The sequence below is a fragment of the Ambystoma mexicanum genome, chromosome 9 (assembly GCF_040938575.1).
Source record: "Ambystoma mexicanum isolate Mex_15411 chromosome 9, UKY_AmexF1_1, whole genome shotgun sequence".
Taxonomy (NCBI): Eukaryota; Metazoa; Chordata; class Amphibia; order Caudata; family Ambystomatidae; genus Ambystoma; species Ambystoma mexicanum.
In genome coordinates this window covers 130,395,055-130,414,579 of record NC_090931.1, presented here as the reverse complement: position 1 = coordinate 130,414,579, position 19,525 = coordinate 130,395,055, and the positions used below count along the sequence as shown (strand labels likewise).

The window sequence follows — 19,525 nt, the reverse complement described above, 5'->3', positions numbered from 1 at the left end:
AGACTGGCTACTAAACAAGTGGTGTAAGCTAGAAATCAAGCACTTGTTATACAACTGCAGGGAGTCAAGGTGCACCCAGGAAACATGTCAGTTTAGTAAGTATCATTCAATGTACAGAATTTGGCGAAATGATAAAAGTTCTCTAGAGGACAAATCCACAGGCAAAGCTGTAGGTTACAGGAGACATGAAGTGAAGTCTCTGATCTACCACACAGGTGTTGAGACCTATGCAACCAACCCAAGGGATTTCTGAGGCTAGCCCTTGAGGGGGGCCCCCAGGTAAATAAGAAAGCAAAGCAGGATTTGACCCAATGGGAGCCAAATATTAACCACAGTAGAGAGGGTGGGTCCTGCAGAACCCCACTACTACAAATCCCACAGGAGCCTCTAATGGAAAACATGAATAACCCTTCAGCCCAGGGATAAAGTACTCACATAAGTAGTTTTGGAAGACTTGCTCCAGAACAGCCAAACAAAACAGAGTCAAAAGGTTTCCTCCTTCGGTCGAGTTAAAGAACTCAGTTAACCAGACACTTGCATCCCAGATCAGTGGCAACCCAAAAGAATAAGAAGACTTCCCAAGAGGGTGACCCACAAACCAGGAAAATAAGAAATGACAGAAGGTACCAGGACAACGTAGGAACCAGACTAGTGGATCTGGACAGCTCGGAAGGCAAAACGGAGCTGTCAGCCAGCGGAAACCGAAATGGTTAAGGTGACCAAAAACAAGGCAGATTGAGACCAGACCCTTCTGGAAGGCTGCTTTTTTCTATGTCGAGACACTAGGTCCAGGAAGCTAAAAATGAGAAGCCCATGGTAAAAAAGGCAGTCAGTGTCAGGGAGGGACATCCGAACCAGCAAGCGAGGAGAGCCAGGAGGAGGACGACTAGTAACAGCCCATGAAAGGTATTAAAGGACGTCCAGCAGCCAAAAGATGAAAACGGAGAAAGAGAGAGGGCCCAGGGTAAAGCCAGTATGGGCAATTCTCTGCAATTCGGTATCCCAGCTTTGTGGCAAATCGTCCAGCAATGCAGGTAAGAAAACCGGCAGAATCTAGGAATGAGGTACATTCTTAGCAAAATGTCAATGTTTTTTCAAGTGCAGTGTTTGCCACAAAGGCCTCTTGGCAATAGATAGAAAGGATAGAACTCTTTAAGGTGGATGCAGAGATTGACGGCTCATGGATTTCTGGGTGATCATGTGGAACCTAATGTTAATGAGTAAGGAGGTTTACAAGGTGGCTTCTTGCCCAGACAACTGCTTTTCTTTGTACTGAGCATGAGTTTACTTATCCAGTTGGAACATAAGAGAAATCTGTCAGAAAAGTAGGCCAACACAAAGACAACGTCCCATGAATGAAGAAAACTCTTGTATTGAAAACCAATGTAACAATCGAAGAGCTGGAGTCATATGATCAGACAGTTGAAGTTTTAAAATGTTACACGCCGCTACGTTGTGCATAAACTGCACCTTTACTAAGATGTAGCCATTGTCTGCAGTCACCTGCACTGAAAATGTAAAATCAATGCAAGACTTTTCAAGTTAGAGGAGGATGGTAGGAGCAAGACCAACTGATCAAATGTCAGGCAGAAATGATTGATTAGTTAGTTCTAAATTGAATTAACCCCATCAAGCAATCAAACAAAAAAGAAAGAATTTCAAGCCCATTAACCACCAAATAGGTAGAACAAAAACACTGACTGATTGCAAAGCGCAAACCACACTTGAAGAGGTGCATTATTACCACCGCCCATCTTGTTCATGATGTGTTGCAGATAACACTGAGCTCCCAAAATTTAATTTAGAGAGACTTTTATGAGCGAAAAATGATTTATGACCTAGGAATATTTAAATCCCACTTTGGGAGCGTTCTTACCTTTACCTTGTAATGGGGATTTTATTTGCAATTTGTAGATAATTAAAGAGGAGCAAGAACAAGAATTACAAAATTAAGATGTTATCAGTTGTGGATGAGGATTAACAGATTTATCTGGACCTCTTACTCTTCTGTGGTCCGTGATGATTCATGTGCAATCCAATATGTAGTTTTTACGTTACTGATAACCCTTCTACCAAACCTAAACGTCAGACAATGCCATCATGCATACCTCTATTTAATCTTGCCATCTGATGTGAGGGTATGTTGGTCTCTGGAAATAGGTCTTCAGACTGCATTGAATATTCAGAATAGGGCTCCAGAAAAGCAGTTGATGCAAGGTTATATGTTACATGTTACTTATCTGAGGCATTATAGATCACAGACGTGGCATTGTGAAAAAATTCACTTAAGCAGTATGAAGAAGTTGTTGCATTGAGCATTGTAATATAAGGCATAGTATGCAATTAAATGTTTGCGTCATGGATATCTTGCTGATTTGTATTTTAGCATTTTTATTGCTGTTCATGCTCCCTTGATGTGGTCAATGATATTAATGTGTTATGATATTTTGAGGTAAAGTTTTAAGGACCAATGTCCTAAATGCCAACCTGAAAGTTACATGCAGATCCTTGCAATGGAAGCCACTACCAAACCCTGTTGAAAATGACCAGCGAAGACTGATCTTGCTAAAACAACCATTTAAAACCTTGATGCTGAACATGCCGTCAACATTTGCAGATAGTCATATGTTGTGCGATAAATGGAACCCAATATGAAAGAGTACAACACCAGATACAACCGTTGTCATTGTGATACTTACTGCCTAATGACTGTGTCCATCCAGGAGGAATTGGCCTCAGGGACCTTTAAACATGAAAGTGCAGAGGCCTTGATAATGAAGTCGTTGATGGAGAGCTTCATTTTGTCTGATTTCAGGACCTACAAAAATGACATTAAAACGCATCTCAAATAAACATCAGTGCGCATTAATACCAAAGACCCCACCTCTGTGCAATAGAGAAAAGCTATTGGTTACAATCTCAGCAATGTGCAGTGTTGGACCACTACCTAGCGCCCGTAGAGCAAATTCATTTTGGGTTAATCACAATTTCAAATATAACGGAAATAAAAACAGGGTATGTTTTACAAAATACATTCTGCGTAGTGTAAGGAAGACATGGTATCACAAGTATGACACTGAAAAGAGATACAATTTCAAAACCTTTATTAGATTCGTGGGGTTTGGGAAAACTCCTACTTTGCCCTATAGCTATGATTGGAGTTGTCTCTATCATCAAATAATAAAGAAAACACAGTCCTAGTAAGTCTCTGTCAAATCAAAAAGGCCTCGACTAACAAAACCTAATGTTTGCCCTACCCCCTGTACAGAAAGTGTAAAGGGGAATACGTATGCAAAGAAAAGTGTCTTACAACTAAGAATCAACAGAGTCAGCTCTCCTTCCGGCGTCGGACAGCACGGAATAAGGTGGGCCGCCCCCCATAGGCAGGATGAAACACTCTGGCTTAGGTTATAAAGGAAAAGTTCAAAACGTGGGTCGAGGCCCACTTGGCCTTCCAAGTTAAAAGTAATTGGTTTTCACAGTTCAATACAAATTTCACATAGGTCTCCCTGTGTTAGGGAGAATTCTCAGAAATGTGCTCATTCCATCACCTTAGAGACCCCCAGCAACTTTGCTGGATTTTATTTATTACCTGGAGAGAGTGAGACCCTTGTTCCCCACTCTCATTTATTTTTACAGTGATTTTTGAACTTTGTGTTTCTTTTGGTTGTGTAGTCTGACAAACTCCATAGGCATCATCTTTTACATTGTGTCAACAAGCACCTTCAGTTCAGTGACACAGGAAGTCTTTCAGATTTCCCAAAGGTTCAAATACCTTATTCAAAAAACCTTGTGTTTAAGAGTTTCTTTGAATACTGGTCACTGTAAATCTCTGTGTAACTCCCCTACAGCTCACATTGACTCCTCTTGAGATAAACCTGGCTGCTCAATCACGCTACCAATCTGTGTAGATAAGACTTATACCAAAGGTTGGGTTCCTATTGGCAGGTGGTCAGGGTTGTTGTAGTGCACCCAAAGGGTACTGCATACAATCTTTCCCAACACTAATGCAGGACAGCTTTCCCAAAGCTTCCATCCTGACCGAGGGAAGACTCAAGGCAGTAATATTTTGTGAATGTGTGAATAGTAGACCACGTTGCTGCCTCACAAATATTTTTAATCCGTACACCCCATTGCAGGGCTGTAGAAGTAGCCATGCCACTGGTGGTATGGCCCCTTAATCCTTCAGGAGGATCCTTGCCTGCCATTCTGTAACATTCCGAAACTGCCAGAATGATCCACCCGGATAAGGACTGTTTAGTAACAGCCTGACCCAACTTGTGGCCTGTATAGCCAAAGAAAAGCTGATAATCAATATGAAGTTTTGATAGCCTAGATATATGAAAGCTCTGAGCTCTGCGTGGGTCCAACCTATGTAATCTCTCCTCTTTGCCAGGATGAGGTGGATGATAGAAAGAAGGTAAATATTTTCTGCCAAATGTGAAAATCAGAAATTATTTTGGGTAAAAATGAAGGTTTAACCCTCAGAACAACCCTATCCTTATGGAAGATAGTAAAGGATGGCTTGGATGAAAGTGCCTGCAATTCACTCACTCTAAGTGCTGAAGTTAAAGCTACCAACAGAATGGTTTTAAAAGTTAACAACCTTAATGGATCTGAGTGTAAAGGTTCAAAGAGTGCACACATCAGAAATGTTAGTTCCAAATTAAGGTCCCAAACCAGAACCTGGGAACACATTGGTAATGCCCTTTAGAAATTGTTTCACCAATGGAATTTTGAAACATGAACATCCTTCTGATGAGTGCTTAAACATGGATAGCGCCGCTAAATAGCCTTTTATAGTTCTAATCTGGGGCCCCAGATTGGCCAAGGATAGTAGAAAGGATAACACCTCTAGAAACCGGTCAACATTCTCGTCTATGCATCAGTAGCAGAAATTGTTCCAATAGCAACGGGCCAAGGACTTTGTTTGTTACTGGCCGCCTGGCCGAAAGCAAAATCTCCATAACGTTTGTCAGGAGGCCCCAATCCATGTATCTCGGTGTTAAGCAAGATATGGTGCAGTACCCTTTGGGTGCACTACAACAACCTTGACCTCCTGACAATAGGCACCCAACCTTTGGTATAAGTCTGTACTACACAGCTTGGTAGTGTGGCTGAGCAGCCAGGCTTATCTCCAGAGGGATCAATGTGAGCAGTAGGGTGGTTACACAGAGTCACAGTGAGACGTATTCAAATAAACTCTTACACACAAGGTTTCTTGATTAAACTATTATTAATTTAACAGTCAGCTTGAATAAGCCTTCTTCAGAAGGGGCAATGTGATAGTAAGAGAATTACACTCCACAATACACACTTAGTTTCTCCAAATCGAACCCATTTGGGATGGCACACAGACACTTCCTACACCCCCAGGTGACTTAAATAGCTAGGACACTGTGGACATTAATATATCACTGGTACATTTAGATCAATACTGAGATGTGTGTCAAAGTAAAGAGGTTTTAGAATAAGACAATAGATCACACAAATATTCTTAAGCAGGTAAGTACTTTTGAACCCCCCAATGCAAAGTAAGTTAACCCTTTCCTGGAGGGAAGGTACCAACACACGACCAGAGGAGAGAAGAGTCATTCAGGGAGCCAGGCCAGCCAATGACAATGGGGCAAACGTCTATGTTAGGCAGAAACCTGTGCAGTTCCCTCTGGGACCACTGCAAAAGATTTAGGACTACAGGTGTTTGGCAGTAAACCCACTTGGTAGCAGTCTGTACCACACAGATTCACTTAGTAGCTGTGGCTGAGCAGTCAGACTTCCGTCAAGAAGAGTTAGGCAGTATACAGCGTATTCACAATAGGTCAAGAGAACACAATAGAACAAGTAAACACTGACCAGGGCTTGGTGTAAAAGACATATAATTATTTATTTAAAACCACATCTAGAAAAACACACAGGCACTAATAGTAAGCAATTCAAAAACACAGTCACTAAAAGATATACACTCCCTTAAAAGAATAGACAAGTCTTAAGTAAAGCCCCACTTATTTTCAGACAGCGGTGAGCGCTTAACGCAGATGGCACTCTAATAATTCGTTTTTAAAAGGGAGAGAAAAGCAGAGAATAAATTGAAACAGATCCCAACACTTTTTCACGAACACAACAAGGGAGGAAGGCAAAGTAACACTAGGAATTCAGAGTCAGTAGGCCGTATCCGCTTAAGAGGATCCAAACGTAATGTGTGCAAGGTCACAAGGTTGCAGTGCACAAAAGTCTTGTAACGGTTCAAAAAGGAGTTGGATCAAAGAGAGGGACCAGTTAGAGGGTCAAGGCGGCCAGCCCAGTCCAGAAGGTTAAGGGGTTATTATTACCTTGTAGCAATCTTTAGAAAAGGAGGCCTGGCGGACACGGTACCTTAAAGTGGTGAGAACACTCCAGCGGGGGCAGTTGTTCCTGGCAGCGGATGCAAGTCGGTGCTTCGTCCGGGGGAAGAGAGGATCTCATCGGGGAGGAAGACAGGAGTCCGTTGCACTGCCTGGGAAGAAGCCAGCCGCGGAGTTCAGGTACAAGGAGCGGTCCTTTGATTCGCGGTTCAGTGGTGAGTGGCTATCCGGCTGCCGGGTTGCTTGGCACGGGCAGTTCGACCACAAACCGGTCTGGGGTGCGAAGAAAGAAGGTAAACTGGTTGTGCCCACCAGTCAGGGGAAGAAGCCTCTACAGCTGGGAGATCTTCTCTGTCGTCGGGAAGTGGTGAGTCGGTTCCGCAGGGCTCCACCGGTGGTGTCGTCGTGGTAGGTCGGCTCAGCTTCTCCCTCGTTGGATTCTCAGGTCCTGTGGCGACTTCTGAAGTTCCAGTCCCCAAAGCCCTGCTTTTATGCAGCATACCCCCATTCACTCAGCCTAGCTGTCAATCAAACATGCTAAGTGGTGAGCCGGCCGGCTCACCACTTGGGCCAATCACACAGGAGTGCGACTTGAGTTACCAAGGTAACTCAGTCCATGGTGCCTAAACCCCCTCCTACACCTCCTGTGGTACCCAGACAGAGTGGCACCACTTTTGGAGGCTTCTGTGGAGAAGCCCGCCAAAAAGTGAAACAAAGGGCTCGACTTGGGTTGGAGTCACAGAAGAGAACACAAACGCCATTTTAGAATCAGTCTTGGCAAAAAATACCAACCGGCGAATTAATATTAAATAAATAAACAGGCGGTATGTTCGAGGCTATGAGAATTAAATAATTAAAGTTGGTAGCCTCGAACAATGGGAAAATCCCATAGGGAAATATTCGCGGTCGAATATAAAAAGTAGTTTCCACTGCCACCAGCCAAAACTCGATCAGGGGGACGGAGACGGGCCCCCTCGACTAATAGACCCCGGGGCAATCGAATTGCCCCGACCAGTACATCCACAATATGATGGTTTGTACTGGTTTCTGTTAATAATTTGGGACTAGTAAAGCCAATGGTGACTTTACATGCCCTGGGAGACAGTAGTCAGTCCCAAAGTATGGAGTCTATGGTGGGGTGTCACTACGACACCCCTGTGTTACTGCACGGAGGGTGCTGTGTAACACACATAGTAAAAACACATGAGACCCTATGGAGTAAAGGACCCCATAGCCCATAAAACACATTAACAGTCAAAGGAACACCATAAATCATGTCCAAGAGTGGGAGAAAAAGATTCTCACTCTTGGCAGGAGAAAAAAACAAACTCCAGAAATCCAGCAAAGCTGCTGGGGGACTCACTAGGTTAGGAAATTCAGCCTAAACAGAGAATTCTCCCTAACAGTCTAGTTGAGCTGAAGCACTTCTTGCAGGTAAGTAAAAGTCTTACACAATGTTTTAGAAGTCTTTGTAGAAAAAGTAGAATCAATGTAGGCCACAGGCTGGGAGGCTTGTGAGGGGTAGAAGATGCAAGCAACTCCACACGAGCAACCAAGACAAGTCTCAACTGAGAACAAGTAAGGCTACAAAATAAGAGGCAAGTTCTTTTAGACTTTAGAGTACCTTTGGTTAGATGAAATGGTTCCAGCTGTCTTCTGTTCCTCGGCCCCAGTCTTGGGGACAAGAGGGAGGACTTCTGGGGACTCCTGCAACACAATGGGACGATCGGAGACAGCAATGGGCAAACTTCAATTCAGTGGCACTTCAGCGTTTCAGCTCCTCGCGTCTGACATCAAACAGCAACACCACGGTTCTCGGATACCACTTTGGACTTGCCTTGCTTCTAGGGTCCAGCACTCTGTTGAGGTGGCTCAGGCTTGCTCAGTCCTGCTTCAGGGACGTCTGGAGGATTTTCCTGGTGCTCGGGTCAGATTTAAAAGCGAGCCACTCGATTTGGTGTTCCTCTCCCTGGCACTTCGTTCCCAGCAGCAGTGGAAGTACAGCCAGCTTTCTGAGGATGTCAAAAGGAGTTCACTTCGGAGTTGATTGGTCCCACCAACTCAAGGGGAGAAGTCGTCCTTGTAGGGCTTCTCTAGTCGAGGCGAATTCGGAGCTTCAGCACAGCAGCAGGGCTTCACCGGGCAAACAAACGGTCCAGGAGTTGCAGCAGGCGTCTCTTCCAAGTTCTTCTTCGATTACTTTGTCCAGTGGTCGACTCTGCCTTCCAAGCCAAAAAGACTCTCCTTTTAGGCAGGTTTCTCACATTCATTCCAGCCTAGCTGTCAATCACACAGCAGGGTGGGTGTCCTCGCCGGAGAGTCTGCCGGTCAATCACCTTTGAGTGCATTCCTGTAACCAAGGAGATTAAGCACAGGGAGTTTCAGGAACCTTCCTCACTTCCTGTCCCTGCCAGACACACTGGAGCCAGAGACAGGCTTCACTCTTGAATCCTGCCATAGACAAAACGAACAAAGGGACCAAACATGGTTTGGCACGCAGAGTAAATCGCAAGTAGGACCTTTCCAACAAGAAATGGCAAAAAAAGGTTGGAGCCATTTTTGACCAAATGGACACTAATGGGTGCTTTACTGCAGCTGCGAACGCAGCCCACGGTAAAAACCCCCAATGGTAGTTAAAAGTAAACCACTGCCACCAGCCATTAATCCTAGAAAAGGTAACAAAAATGTTACATGAGAAACTAGACAAAGGGGATACCAAGTAACCCCTCCAGCACCCTATTGTAAGATATTGTGTGCTGGGTCTAGAAAGTTACAAATGTAAGTAAAGTCAATTTCACTTTACTTCTCTTGGAAACGGTAGTTTATCCAAGAGAAGGTATTTAAACCTTGGGGACATATGCAAGACTTCCCTGTGCCACTGCACTGAAGGTGCTATGTGTCACAATGTAAAAGGATGATGCCTATGGAGTTTGTCAGACTCCATAACCAAAAGAAACAGTGTTTAAATCACAGTAAAATACATCAGAGTGGGGAAAAAGGCCTAGCTCTCTTCACGTTGAAAAATCAAAAAGTCCTAGAGTCCAGCAAAAGTGCTGGGGGTCTCTAAGGTAGAGGAATTAGCACATTTCTGAGAATTCTCCCTAATACTCAGCTTTTCAGAAACCATGCGTGAAGGCTGAATGTCTTGACCTCTGGATGGAGAACCCGACCCTCCTCCCCCAAGAGAAGGTCCTCTCTTATTGGAAGACACATTGGAGGGCAGATAGACATGTTCAGAAGGTCCGGGTACCACGTCCTCCTGGCCCAATCCGGGGCAATTAGGATCATGCGTTTCCCAAACCTTTTCAACCGTGCTGATCACATGAGGGATGAAGAGTACAGGAGGAAACGCGTACAGGAGTGGAAACTCCCAGTCAACTACGAACGCGTCTCCTAGAGCTCCTCTTGGGGGAAATTCCCTGGAGCAATACAGTTTGCATTTTCGGTTTACACTGGTCGTGAACAGATCCACTTGAGGGGTTCCCAAAGGGTTATCTCTTGAAGCACTTCCTGAGCTAGTTCCCACTCGTGGGAGACTGCTCTGCCTGCTCAGAGGGTCCGCCGCTGTGTTCTCTTCTCAGGCTAGGTGAACTGCTGATTTATTTATTTATTTATTGCATTTGTTATTCGCCCAGACACTGGGGTATCACGGCGAAAGGTACAGAAAGGTAACTAATTATTATACAATGTTACGGTTACAAAACAACAATACATATTTATACAATGGTTACAGGAGATCATGTAGTCATAAGTCAATTTCCACTTGGTGGGATCGCCCTACCCTTGTAAAACCAGGCCTATTTCAGCATTGCGGCTATCCCGAGTAGTACAATTAGTCTTGGGTGGTTAATATTTATTGAATAACCAGGTTTTCAGTGCTTTTTTGAATTTACGTAAGGGGTCCTCGTTTTTGATGCTCAGCGGAAGGGTGTTCCAGTGCGAAGGGGCTACAACTTTGAAACTGCTTCCTCCTGCTCTGCTATATTTGTATGGCGGAACTTCTAAGAGGGCCAAACTGTTCGATCTCAGCGATCTGCTTGAGATTTTATTTTTGATGGAGTTGTTGAGGTAGCTGGGCGCTTCGTTGGTGGTACATTTGTAGACGATGCTTAGGGTTTTGAAAATGATCCTTGCTTCAATAGGCAGCCAGTGATTATCTTTTCTAATGCTGGATATATGTTCTGTTTTCTTAATCCCTAGGGCCGCTCTAAGGGCTTTATTCTGTAGTAGTTGGATTTTATTTATATTAGTCTTGGATGTTCCTAGGAAGAGGATATTACAGTAATCTAGTTTTGTTAAGATCAAGGCTCTAGCTAGTGTGATGCAATTTACAGGGGTGAGAAATTGGCGACTGAGTGCAATGAGTTTTGCTGTGTATGCTGTGGACGATGAGAGGGCTGCTATTTGTTTATGCATGGAGAGGTTGGCATCGATGTAGACACCTAATGTTTTGACTTGTTTAAGCACTGGGATCTGGATGCCGTCAATATTAATGTGAGAGTAGTCTGGAGGGAGGGTGATTATTCTTTTTTGGGAGCCCACAAGGAACAAGTTACTTACCTGTAACTGTTGTTCTCCAGCATGGGTCTGGCATGGATTCACATGCTCATGAATATTCCCCGTCGTCAGGCTGGGAATCCTCGGTAAAGAAAAATCAGTATCAGTTTAGTTTCTGATCCGTCTTTCGAATTAGTAACCAATCACTGATCTCTGCGTCATACTGACCACAGCCAATGACTGCCATCTCCCTAAGCCCCGCCTCTGGCAGCCATCTTCAGATTTGGTAGCACGTGAAGTGGCAGTATGACCAAGTGAAGAGCCGCAGAGGGGTAGGCGGGAGGGTTCGCATGTGAATCCATGCCAGACCCATGTTGGAGAACAACAGTTACAGGTAAGTAACTTGTTCCTTCTCCAGCATGGGGTCTGGCATGGATTCACATGCTCATGAATACAAGAATACATAGCAGTACACACATGCACAACCACGGGAGGTGGCAAAAGGCTCAACATTAAGCAATACAACAACTCAACATTAAGCATCTCTTACCTCCTCACCAGGCTCACCTTAGGCGAACAGGTTGCGCAGCACTGCTTGGCCGACCCTGGACTCCTCCCTGGAATCCCGATCGACGCAGTAGAATCTCGTGAAGGTGTGCGTCGACCTCCACGTAGCAGCCCTGCAGATGTCCAGCAGGGGCACACCAGATAGGAACGCCGTAGTAGCAGCGATCGCTCTGGTCGAATGGGCTCTCGGACGGCCTGGCAGCGGTCGGTTAGCCAACCGGTGGCAGTGCATGATGCAGCCGGAGAGCCATCTGGAAATAGAATACTTCGAGAGAGCCTTCCCTTGATTCACAGGTCCAAAGTTCACAAACAGCTGTGATGTCCTCCGAAAACTCTTCGTGCGGTCCACGTAGACCGTCAGCGCTCTAGCTACATCCAGCGAGTGCAAAGTCCTCCCGGCAGGCGACAAAGGAGACAGGAAGAAAACAGGTAACACCAGGGGCTCGTTAAGATGGAAGTCCGACGGCACCTTGGGCATAAAGGTGGGGTGCGTTCTAAGCACCACCCTCGAGGCATGGAAAGTCAAGTACAGTGCTTTGCAGGATAGGGCCTGGATCTCTCCCACTCGTCGTGCGGAGGTAATGGCCACCAGGAATGCAGTCTAACACGACACAAACTTCATCGGTGCGGAGTGCATCGGCTCGAGTGGGGGCCCCATGAGCCTGGTCAGCACCACGTTAAGTTCCCACGCCGGGGCCGGGGCCTTCACCGGCAGGAACGACCGAACAGTCCTTTCATAAACTCTTTTACCAGTCGATGGGACCACAGGGACGTCCGTCCTGTGGTTCTGGTATATCTGGAGATCGCCGCCAGATGAATCTTAATGGAGGCATGGGCTAGCACTGCCTTTGCCAGCGATAGCAGGTACGGCAGCACTTGAGGGGCCGTAATCCGTAGGGGGTTGATCTTCTGTGCTCGGCACCAGATAGAGAACCTCTCCCACTTGTGACCGTAGCATTTGAGAGTCGAGGACGCCCTGGCCTTTGCAAGAACCTCTCTGAAGTTGGCCGGTATATCGTACCCTCCAAACTCTAGCGCTGCAGGAGCCAAGCCTGCAGGTTCAGCGACGCCGGGTCGTGGTGGAAGATGGCGCCTCCTTCTCTGGAGAGAAGATCCGCGTCCGCCGACAGCTTGATGGATGGGGACGTTGACAAGTCCAGAAGGTCCGGGAACCAGATCTGCCTCGGCCACGCCGGTGCGACGAGGATCATCCTGCACCGGGACCTCTTGAGCTGGTTGATGAGTCGAAACGGCAACGGAGGGAACGCATACAGGTATAGGCCGTCCCAGGGGAACGAGAACGCATCGCCCATGCTTCTCGGCTGGGGAAACCTGCTAGCGAACCTCTGGCACTTCGAGTTCGTCGCTTTTGCGAACAGGTCGATTTGGGGTTTGCCCCATCGTCAGAAGAGTTGATCCACCTGATCCTGGCGCAGCTCCCACTCGTGACACGTGCGCAGCTCCCTGCTGAGCGAGTCGGCGATGGTGTTTCTTTCTCCAGCCAGGTGGAAGGGAACCAGGAACATCCCCTGGGTGACCGCCCAGTGCCACAGATCCTGTGCCTCCTTGGATAGGGCTGGGGATCTGGTGCCTCCCTTCTTCCGTATGTAAAACATTGTCGTGGTGTTGTCCGTGAAGATACGCACCACCTTGCCCTTGAGCGACGGGAGGAACGATTTGAGAGCCCAGAACATGGCTCTGAGTTCCAGGATGTTGATGTGCAGGAGCTTCTCCTCCGGGAGCCAGAGGCCTCTTGCGTGGAGATCTCCGGTGTGGGCGCCCCAACCTTCCAGGGAAGCGTCCGTTGTCACCGTCTCCTGGTACGCCGGCGTCTGAAAGTCCTTGCCCGCCGTGAGGTGAGCTCGAACGCCCCACCACTGAATCGCCCGCCGGAACACCTCGTTGAGGGGGACCCTGTCTTCGAAGGTTCCCCTCGCCTGCATCCAACGGGCGGCGAGAAATTCTTGAAGAGGGCGCATCCGTAGTCTGCAGAGGTGCACCAGGTCGATGCAAGAGGACATCATCCCCAGGAGGGACTTGATGGACCTCACCCTGGCCACATCCGTGGCTAGCAGGTGCTGCACTTTGCCCAGAATGGTCTTCGTCCGTTCTTCTGACGGTGCCGCCGGGTGCCTCACTGTATCGAGCTTCGCTCCCAGAAACAGGGCCACCTGCGACGGCACCAGGTGGGACTTTGGGTAATTTATGGCGAATCCCAGGTCTGTGAGTAGCTGGACGGTCCTCGCAGTGTGTTCGACGGCGAGTTCCCTCGTCCTTGAGCGGATGAGCCAGTCGTCCAGGTAGGGGTAGACGTGAATCCCCTGCAGGCGCAGCCGCGCCACCACAGGTGCTAGGCACTTGGTAACGACCCTAGGGGCCAACTTCAATCCGAACGGCAGTGCTCTGAATTGGTAGTGGCGTCTCTGGACGACGAACCTGAGGAACTTTCGGTGACTTTTGAGGATGGGAACGTGGAAGTATGCATCCTCCAGGTCCAGCGACGATAGAAAGTCGCCTTCCTCCAGCTGTCCCAGCAAGTGCTGGAGGGTGACCATCCTGAACTTTTGTGACCCGATGTATTTGTTCAAACGACGAAGGTCCAGGATGGGGCGCCAGCCGCCCATCTTCTTCCTGACGAGGAAGTACCTTGAGTACACCCTGGAGCCCCGGAGCCTCTTCGGGACGAGCTCGATGGCGCCTTTCCTGAGCATCGCCCGTACTTCCAACAGCAGTTGCGGGACGTGATTTTCCTTCCTGGCCACAGGTGGAACGTGAGGGCACTTCTTCAGGAATTCGATAGAGTGTCCTCTTGCCAGGGTATCCAGCACCCAACGGTCGGTGGAAATGGACTTCCACACGCCGACGAACTTCGTCAGCCGGCCTCCCACCGGGGGTGCTTCGGTGGGGGCCCGAGGCCACGGCCGGTTCAGTCCTACTTGGAGGTGGTGGCCTTGCTGCCCTGGCCACCTTGCCGAAGGCGGCGAGGCGCTCCCTGCTTGCCGCGACCCCTGTAGGCCTCCTGAGACGAGGAGCGTGCCGCCTGGCGGTAGGACGACGAGCCACCGCTGGATCCCTTGGAGGCCCCCTGTCTGCCTCCGGAGCTCCGAAAGGGCCGTCGTTGCTGAAGGGCTCCTAGGGCGCGGGCCGTCTCCGTGTCCGTCTTTATGGCTTGGAGGGATTCGTCCACCGCCTTCCCGAACAAGTTGCTGCCGTCGAACGGCATGTCCAACACCCTGGTCTGGACGTCTGACGGAAGTCGGTCGCCCGGAGCCAACCCCGTCGTCGTAGGCAAACTCCGTTGCCCAGCTGGCAGAACCCGGTATCGGCAATATCGGTTGCCACCGTTATGGCGTGGTCTGACGCCACCTCGCCTTCTTGAAGTATTTCCAGGGCCTCGGACCTCTTGTCTTCCGGTAGGAAGTCCAATATGGGGGCCAGCTTAAACCAGAGCTCCCTGTCGTAACGGGCCACGATCGCCAGGGCGTTGGCCGCTTTGATCGTCGTCGCCGCTGACGAAATGACCCGTCGCCCCATGGCGTCCAACTTCTTTCCCTCGCCGTCCGGAGGGGAATTCGACATTGAGGCTCCTGACACCGCCGCTTTCTTCTTTGCCGCCGCCGAGACAACCGAGTCTGGCATTGGCTGGGCCCTGAGGCACAGGGGAGCGGTCTCGGGGACCCGGTACTTCTTCTAGTACCGGTCCCGTTTGGCTGGTGCCGTGGAGGGGTTCTTGAGTACCGAAAGGCCCTCCTCCCAGATGTCATCGATTAGAGGCACCGCAATGACAGTCTTCCTCTTGGCCTCCCGGCGCTGATAGAGGAAACCTTCCTTTTTCTGCTCCTCCGGGCAGAGCTAGAACAATTCGGACGCCCTGGCGATCATGGCGTGGAATGAGCCAATCTCGTCGGGTGGAGAGGCCCGTGCGACGGGAGACCCGTTCCGTCGCCCTCAGAACCCGTCGTCGAGCCCACCGCACCGTCATCTCCCGACTCGTGGGAGGATGAGGAGGGAACTGCAGGCCTTACGGGGCGAGCGGAGGAGAGGGTTGGGTCCTCCTTCGTTTGTTCTGAGGACTTCCCGACGCGCCAGGTTGCGGGTCCTCGGCCTGGGCCGTGGTAATCTCGTCCTTATCTCAGAGCATAAGGACTGGATCGCAAACAAAATGGCCGCCGAGCTATCCTGAGGCCTAGGTTCCGGTTGTGCCGGAAGGGAAGACTGCTCTTCCTCGCCATCGTCGTCTTCCTCGGTTATCTCCCGAGGATCTTCCTTGCGGGATCGAACCTTCTCGAATTGGACTTCGAGATTCCTCACGACCTCGGTCAGTTCCCCCTCAGAGGCTGACTCAGAGCTCGAGGAGGCTACCGTGCCCCTCCCCCCCCCCTTTTTCCATCACGGGGGCCATGACGATGGGCTGAAAAGAGGATTCCCTCCTTGGCGGCAGGGAAACTCTAGTCCCGGAGGCAGTCTCCGCTGGCGGGGTCTCTGCCGGCTTGGCCAGAGTCGCCGCAATCGCCTCGATAGAGGCCTTTGCCTGCTGGGTAGGGGCCTTCACCACCTTAGGTGCGTCCTGGGCCTTCTCCTTAGGGGGAGGGGCGATGCCTCGCTCCCCCTCTCCCGAGATCGGACGGGGCTTCTCCCGAAGCTTACCCAGGGTCTCGGACTTCCTCTTCCCCGAACCGGAGCGCTGGCTCGTGGTTGACGGTGCCGAGGAAGGTGCGCCCTGCCTGGCGACCGACGAGCCCGACCTTTCGGCGCTCCCGGAGCCAGCGGACTCGTGGCGCTTGGCCCGGTGTTGGGCCCGCGTCGCCGGGGCGCCCGCACAGGACTTAGAAGCCCGCTCGGACCCTTTCTTCTTCTTCTCACCCGTTGAGCCCTTCTCCAACCAGCTGGCGAGACGGGATCGACGGTCCCTCATGGTCCGCTCCGACAAGTTCTTGCAGAACTGGCAGTCCTTCTCTACATGAGTCTTGTCCCCATGAAGACAGTAGAGGCATCGCAAATGTTCATCCTCCTTAAACACATTCTGCAGCCCGCATCCAGGGCAGCTGCGAAACAGCTTGGGTCCGGGTGACAAACTCGCGTCCTGGGCCATCTCGAAGTAGGCCACAAATCTTCTGGAATCCTCCAAGAGGTTGATTCGACGAAATCTTCACCCTTGAGGTGCGTAGGAAAATCCTGCAACGGGTACCCGTTAACGGGAGTAGAAACGGTGGAGCTTGAGGCTCAATTAACAGAAAAAAAGTGAAAATTCACCTGAAAAAGCGCGAAACACGCAGCAAAAGCTCGAGAGCTAAGCACGAGGACTCCCAACACTTGAATGTGCGGTAAAAATCTGAAGATGGCTGCCAGAGGCGGGGCTTAGGGAGATGGCAGTCATTGGCTGTGGTCAGCATGACGCAGAGATCAGTGATTGGTTACTACTACGAAAGACAGATCAGAAACGAAACTGATACTGATTTTTCTTTACCGAGGATTCCCAACCTGACGGGGAATATTCATGAGCATGTGAATCCATGCCAGACCCCATGCTGGAGAATGAGGACCTCCATTTTCTCGTCATTTATGCATAGGCTGTTCAGGGCCATCCAGTTTTGAATTATGGAATAGACTTTGTTAATGGTGAGAGTGTCTTGGGTGTAGTCACCTGAGATAGGGATGAGGATCTGAGTGTCATCAGCGAAGTTGGTGTAAATGACACCCATATCGTCTAGGGCTGAAAATTGAGAGGGATTGAGAGATTCCTTCGTGAAATGCCCAGTAACAGAGCTGCATTGCCTCTGCACAGTGGTAGTGACTGTACACCTCCTCTCTTGTTGATGGACACTGTGTTGTCTGTCATTAACAGGACATTATTTCCCTGCACAGAGGGCAGAAAGGCCTTCAGTCCAAGCCTGACTGCCCTCAGCTCCAAAAGATTGATATGTAGTTTGGACTCCGATGGAGACCACCGACCGCGACTGTAAGATTGTTGGTGTGGGCTCCCCATCCCGTGAGTGAGGCGTCCATCACTACTGTTTTCTGCGGCCATGGTTGCCAAAAGGGTTCTCCCTTCAGAATATTGTCCTTGCAGACCCAACACAGAAGATTCTGTGCGACCCTGCTTGGAACCTGAAGTAGGTATTGTATGTTTCCCGAGAACTGGGACCATTGTGTTCTGAAGGCCCATTGAAGGGATCTCATTCTCAGGCGGGCCTCTGGCACCAGAAAAATGCAGGAAGCTAGGAGGACGAGCAACCTCAAAAAATAAGAAGAAAATCAAAGGCCAGGATATGCCAGGCACTCAAACTTGATGACCATCTGCCGAATGCCTAGAGCCCTCACCTTGGGTGGCAAGCTCTTTCCCAAGAATGTATCCAGTACAGCCCTGATGAACTCCAGTCTGTGAAGAGAGTGGCAGGTCAAGCTGAGATGATGCATTGTTTGGGCGAATGAGCCATGATCAGCCAATCGTCCAGGTAGGGGTAGACGTGAATCCCCCCCTCTCCTGAAACACACTGCCACCACAGCCATCAGTTTGATGAAAACCCTCAGGGCCGAGGTTATCCCGAATGGCAAACCTTGAAAGTGATAATGAGAAATGCCAACAGCAAACCTCAGGTATTTTCTGTGATTGAGATGTATAGGCACATGAAAATAAGCATCCTGAAGGTCCAATGACACCATCCAATCCTGGAGTTGTAGGGCATGAAAGATCTGAGAAAGTGTCACCATCCTGAACTAGGCCTTCCTTTAATTTAAAAAAAAATATTGTTATTAACTTAACATAATAAGGGATACAACACAGTGTCAGGAATTGGCACATCATCCCCAAAAACATATGGTCCTGTATACCTTTCAACTTCCCACCCCTCATCCCCCCCATTGCCTGAATATAGTCTTGCAGCCTTCTGTTTCAGTCTTGAAACACACTCGCCTGGCCCTGTCCTAAACCACCAGGACAGTGTTTCGCCCTTGGCCTGACTGAACAATGTTACAGTTTGGGCAATCCACTTTAGTATGCCTGCTCCGGGTTCTTGTTTTTGCTCCCATATCGCCTTCTCCCATACTCACGTTTCAGCTGTTGACCATTTCCTTAGGTCTTCCCACCATCTGGTGATACTCCAGCCTTTTGTAGCCTTCCACTGCATGGCTATGCTGCGTTTGGCCAACACAAATGAGATCCTTGATCCTCCCCATACCCTTCTATTTAGTGCCCCTCTTAAAGAGCATACATGCCTCTGGGGATTGAATGTCTAGGTCAATACCTCCCGGGGCCACTTTGTTTGCTATGTGCAGAATTCCTGAATGATGTTGCATTCCCAAAACATGTGCGTCATCTCTGCTTTTTCTTTTTTGCATTTAGGGCAAACCTGTTTGCCTGCCCACTTAAGCTTTGCAATTGCTGCTGGCATTCCTGGAGACTTTATGATACAAAGCCATGTTTTGCCATTCTTTGTCTTCAAATGGCTTGCCCAATTCTTTTCCCCATCCGACTCTGCACTTCAGATCATCCCTCAAGTTGCGCTTGTTAGGGAGAATTCCCCTCACCTTACAGACCCACAGGAACTTTGTTGGATTTTGAGGACTTTATGTCTAGAAACTCATGTAGCAATCAAATGCTACCCTTTTCTATCGAAATGGCTGGCGGCAGTGGTTTTACAACAAACTACCATGATTTTTTCCGACCGCGAACACCGGTAGCTAAAAATCACGGGAGCCATGCTTTTGCAGATAGCGTCCGAGCCCCCTTTGTTTAAACAGGTCCCGGTCTTTTTTCACCATTTCTTTTTGGAAAGGCCCTTCTAGAGTTTGTCTCTGCGCACCAAACTAGGTTTGGTCCCTTTGTTCCTACGCCTTTGGCGGGCTTCAGGACTGAAGACCGCCTCTGGCGCCAGAGTGTCTGGGGTGGGAAGGAAGTGAGGGAGGTGCCCGAAACGCCCTGTGCTTAGTCTCCTAGGAGACCCAAATGCACTCTGGCGTGATTGGCTGGCTGACTGTCCGGCAAAGACACCCACCCTCCTGGGTGTGTGGCAGCTAGGCTGGAATGAATAGGAGGAAAATGTTTAAAAGGTCAGTCTCTTGAACTGAAAGGCAGAGTCGACCACTGGAACGAAAGAACCGAAGACAGTGTTGGAAGAGAA

General features: G+C 49.1%; 1 protein-coding gene across 2 annotated transcripts in view; it reads right to left on the bottom strand.

Annotated features, from left to right (window-relative positions):
- DLAT (dihydrolipoamide S-acetyltransferase) overlaps positions 1–19,525 on the bottom strand; it is a 328,535-nt gene that overhangs the window by 95,408 nt on the left and 213,602 nt on the right. For both annotated transcript variants that reach the window (XM_069614289.1, XM_069614290.1), the window contains one exon: positions 2,700–2,818. In XM_069614289.1, the coding sequence (XP_069470390.1) occupies positions 2,700–2,818 (119 nt within the window). The remainder of the gene's footprint in view (positions 1–2,699; positions 2,819–19,525) is intronic.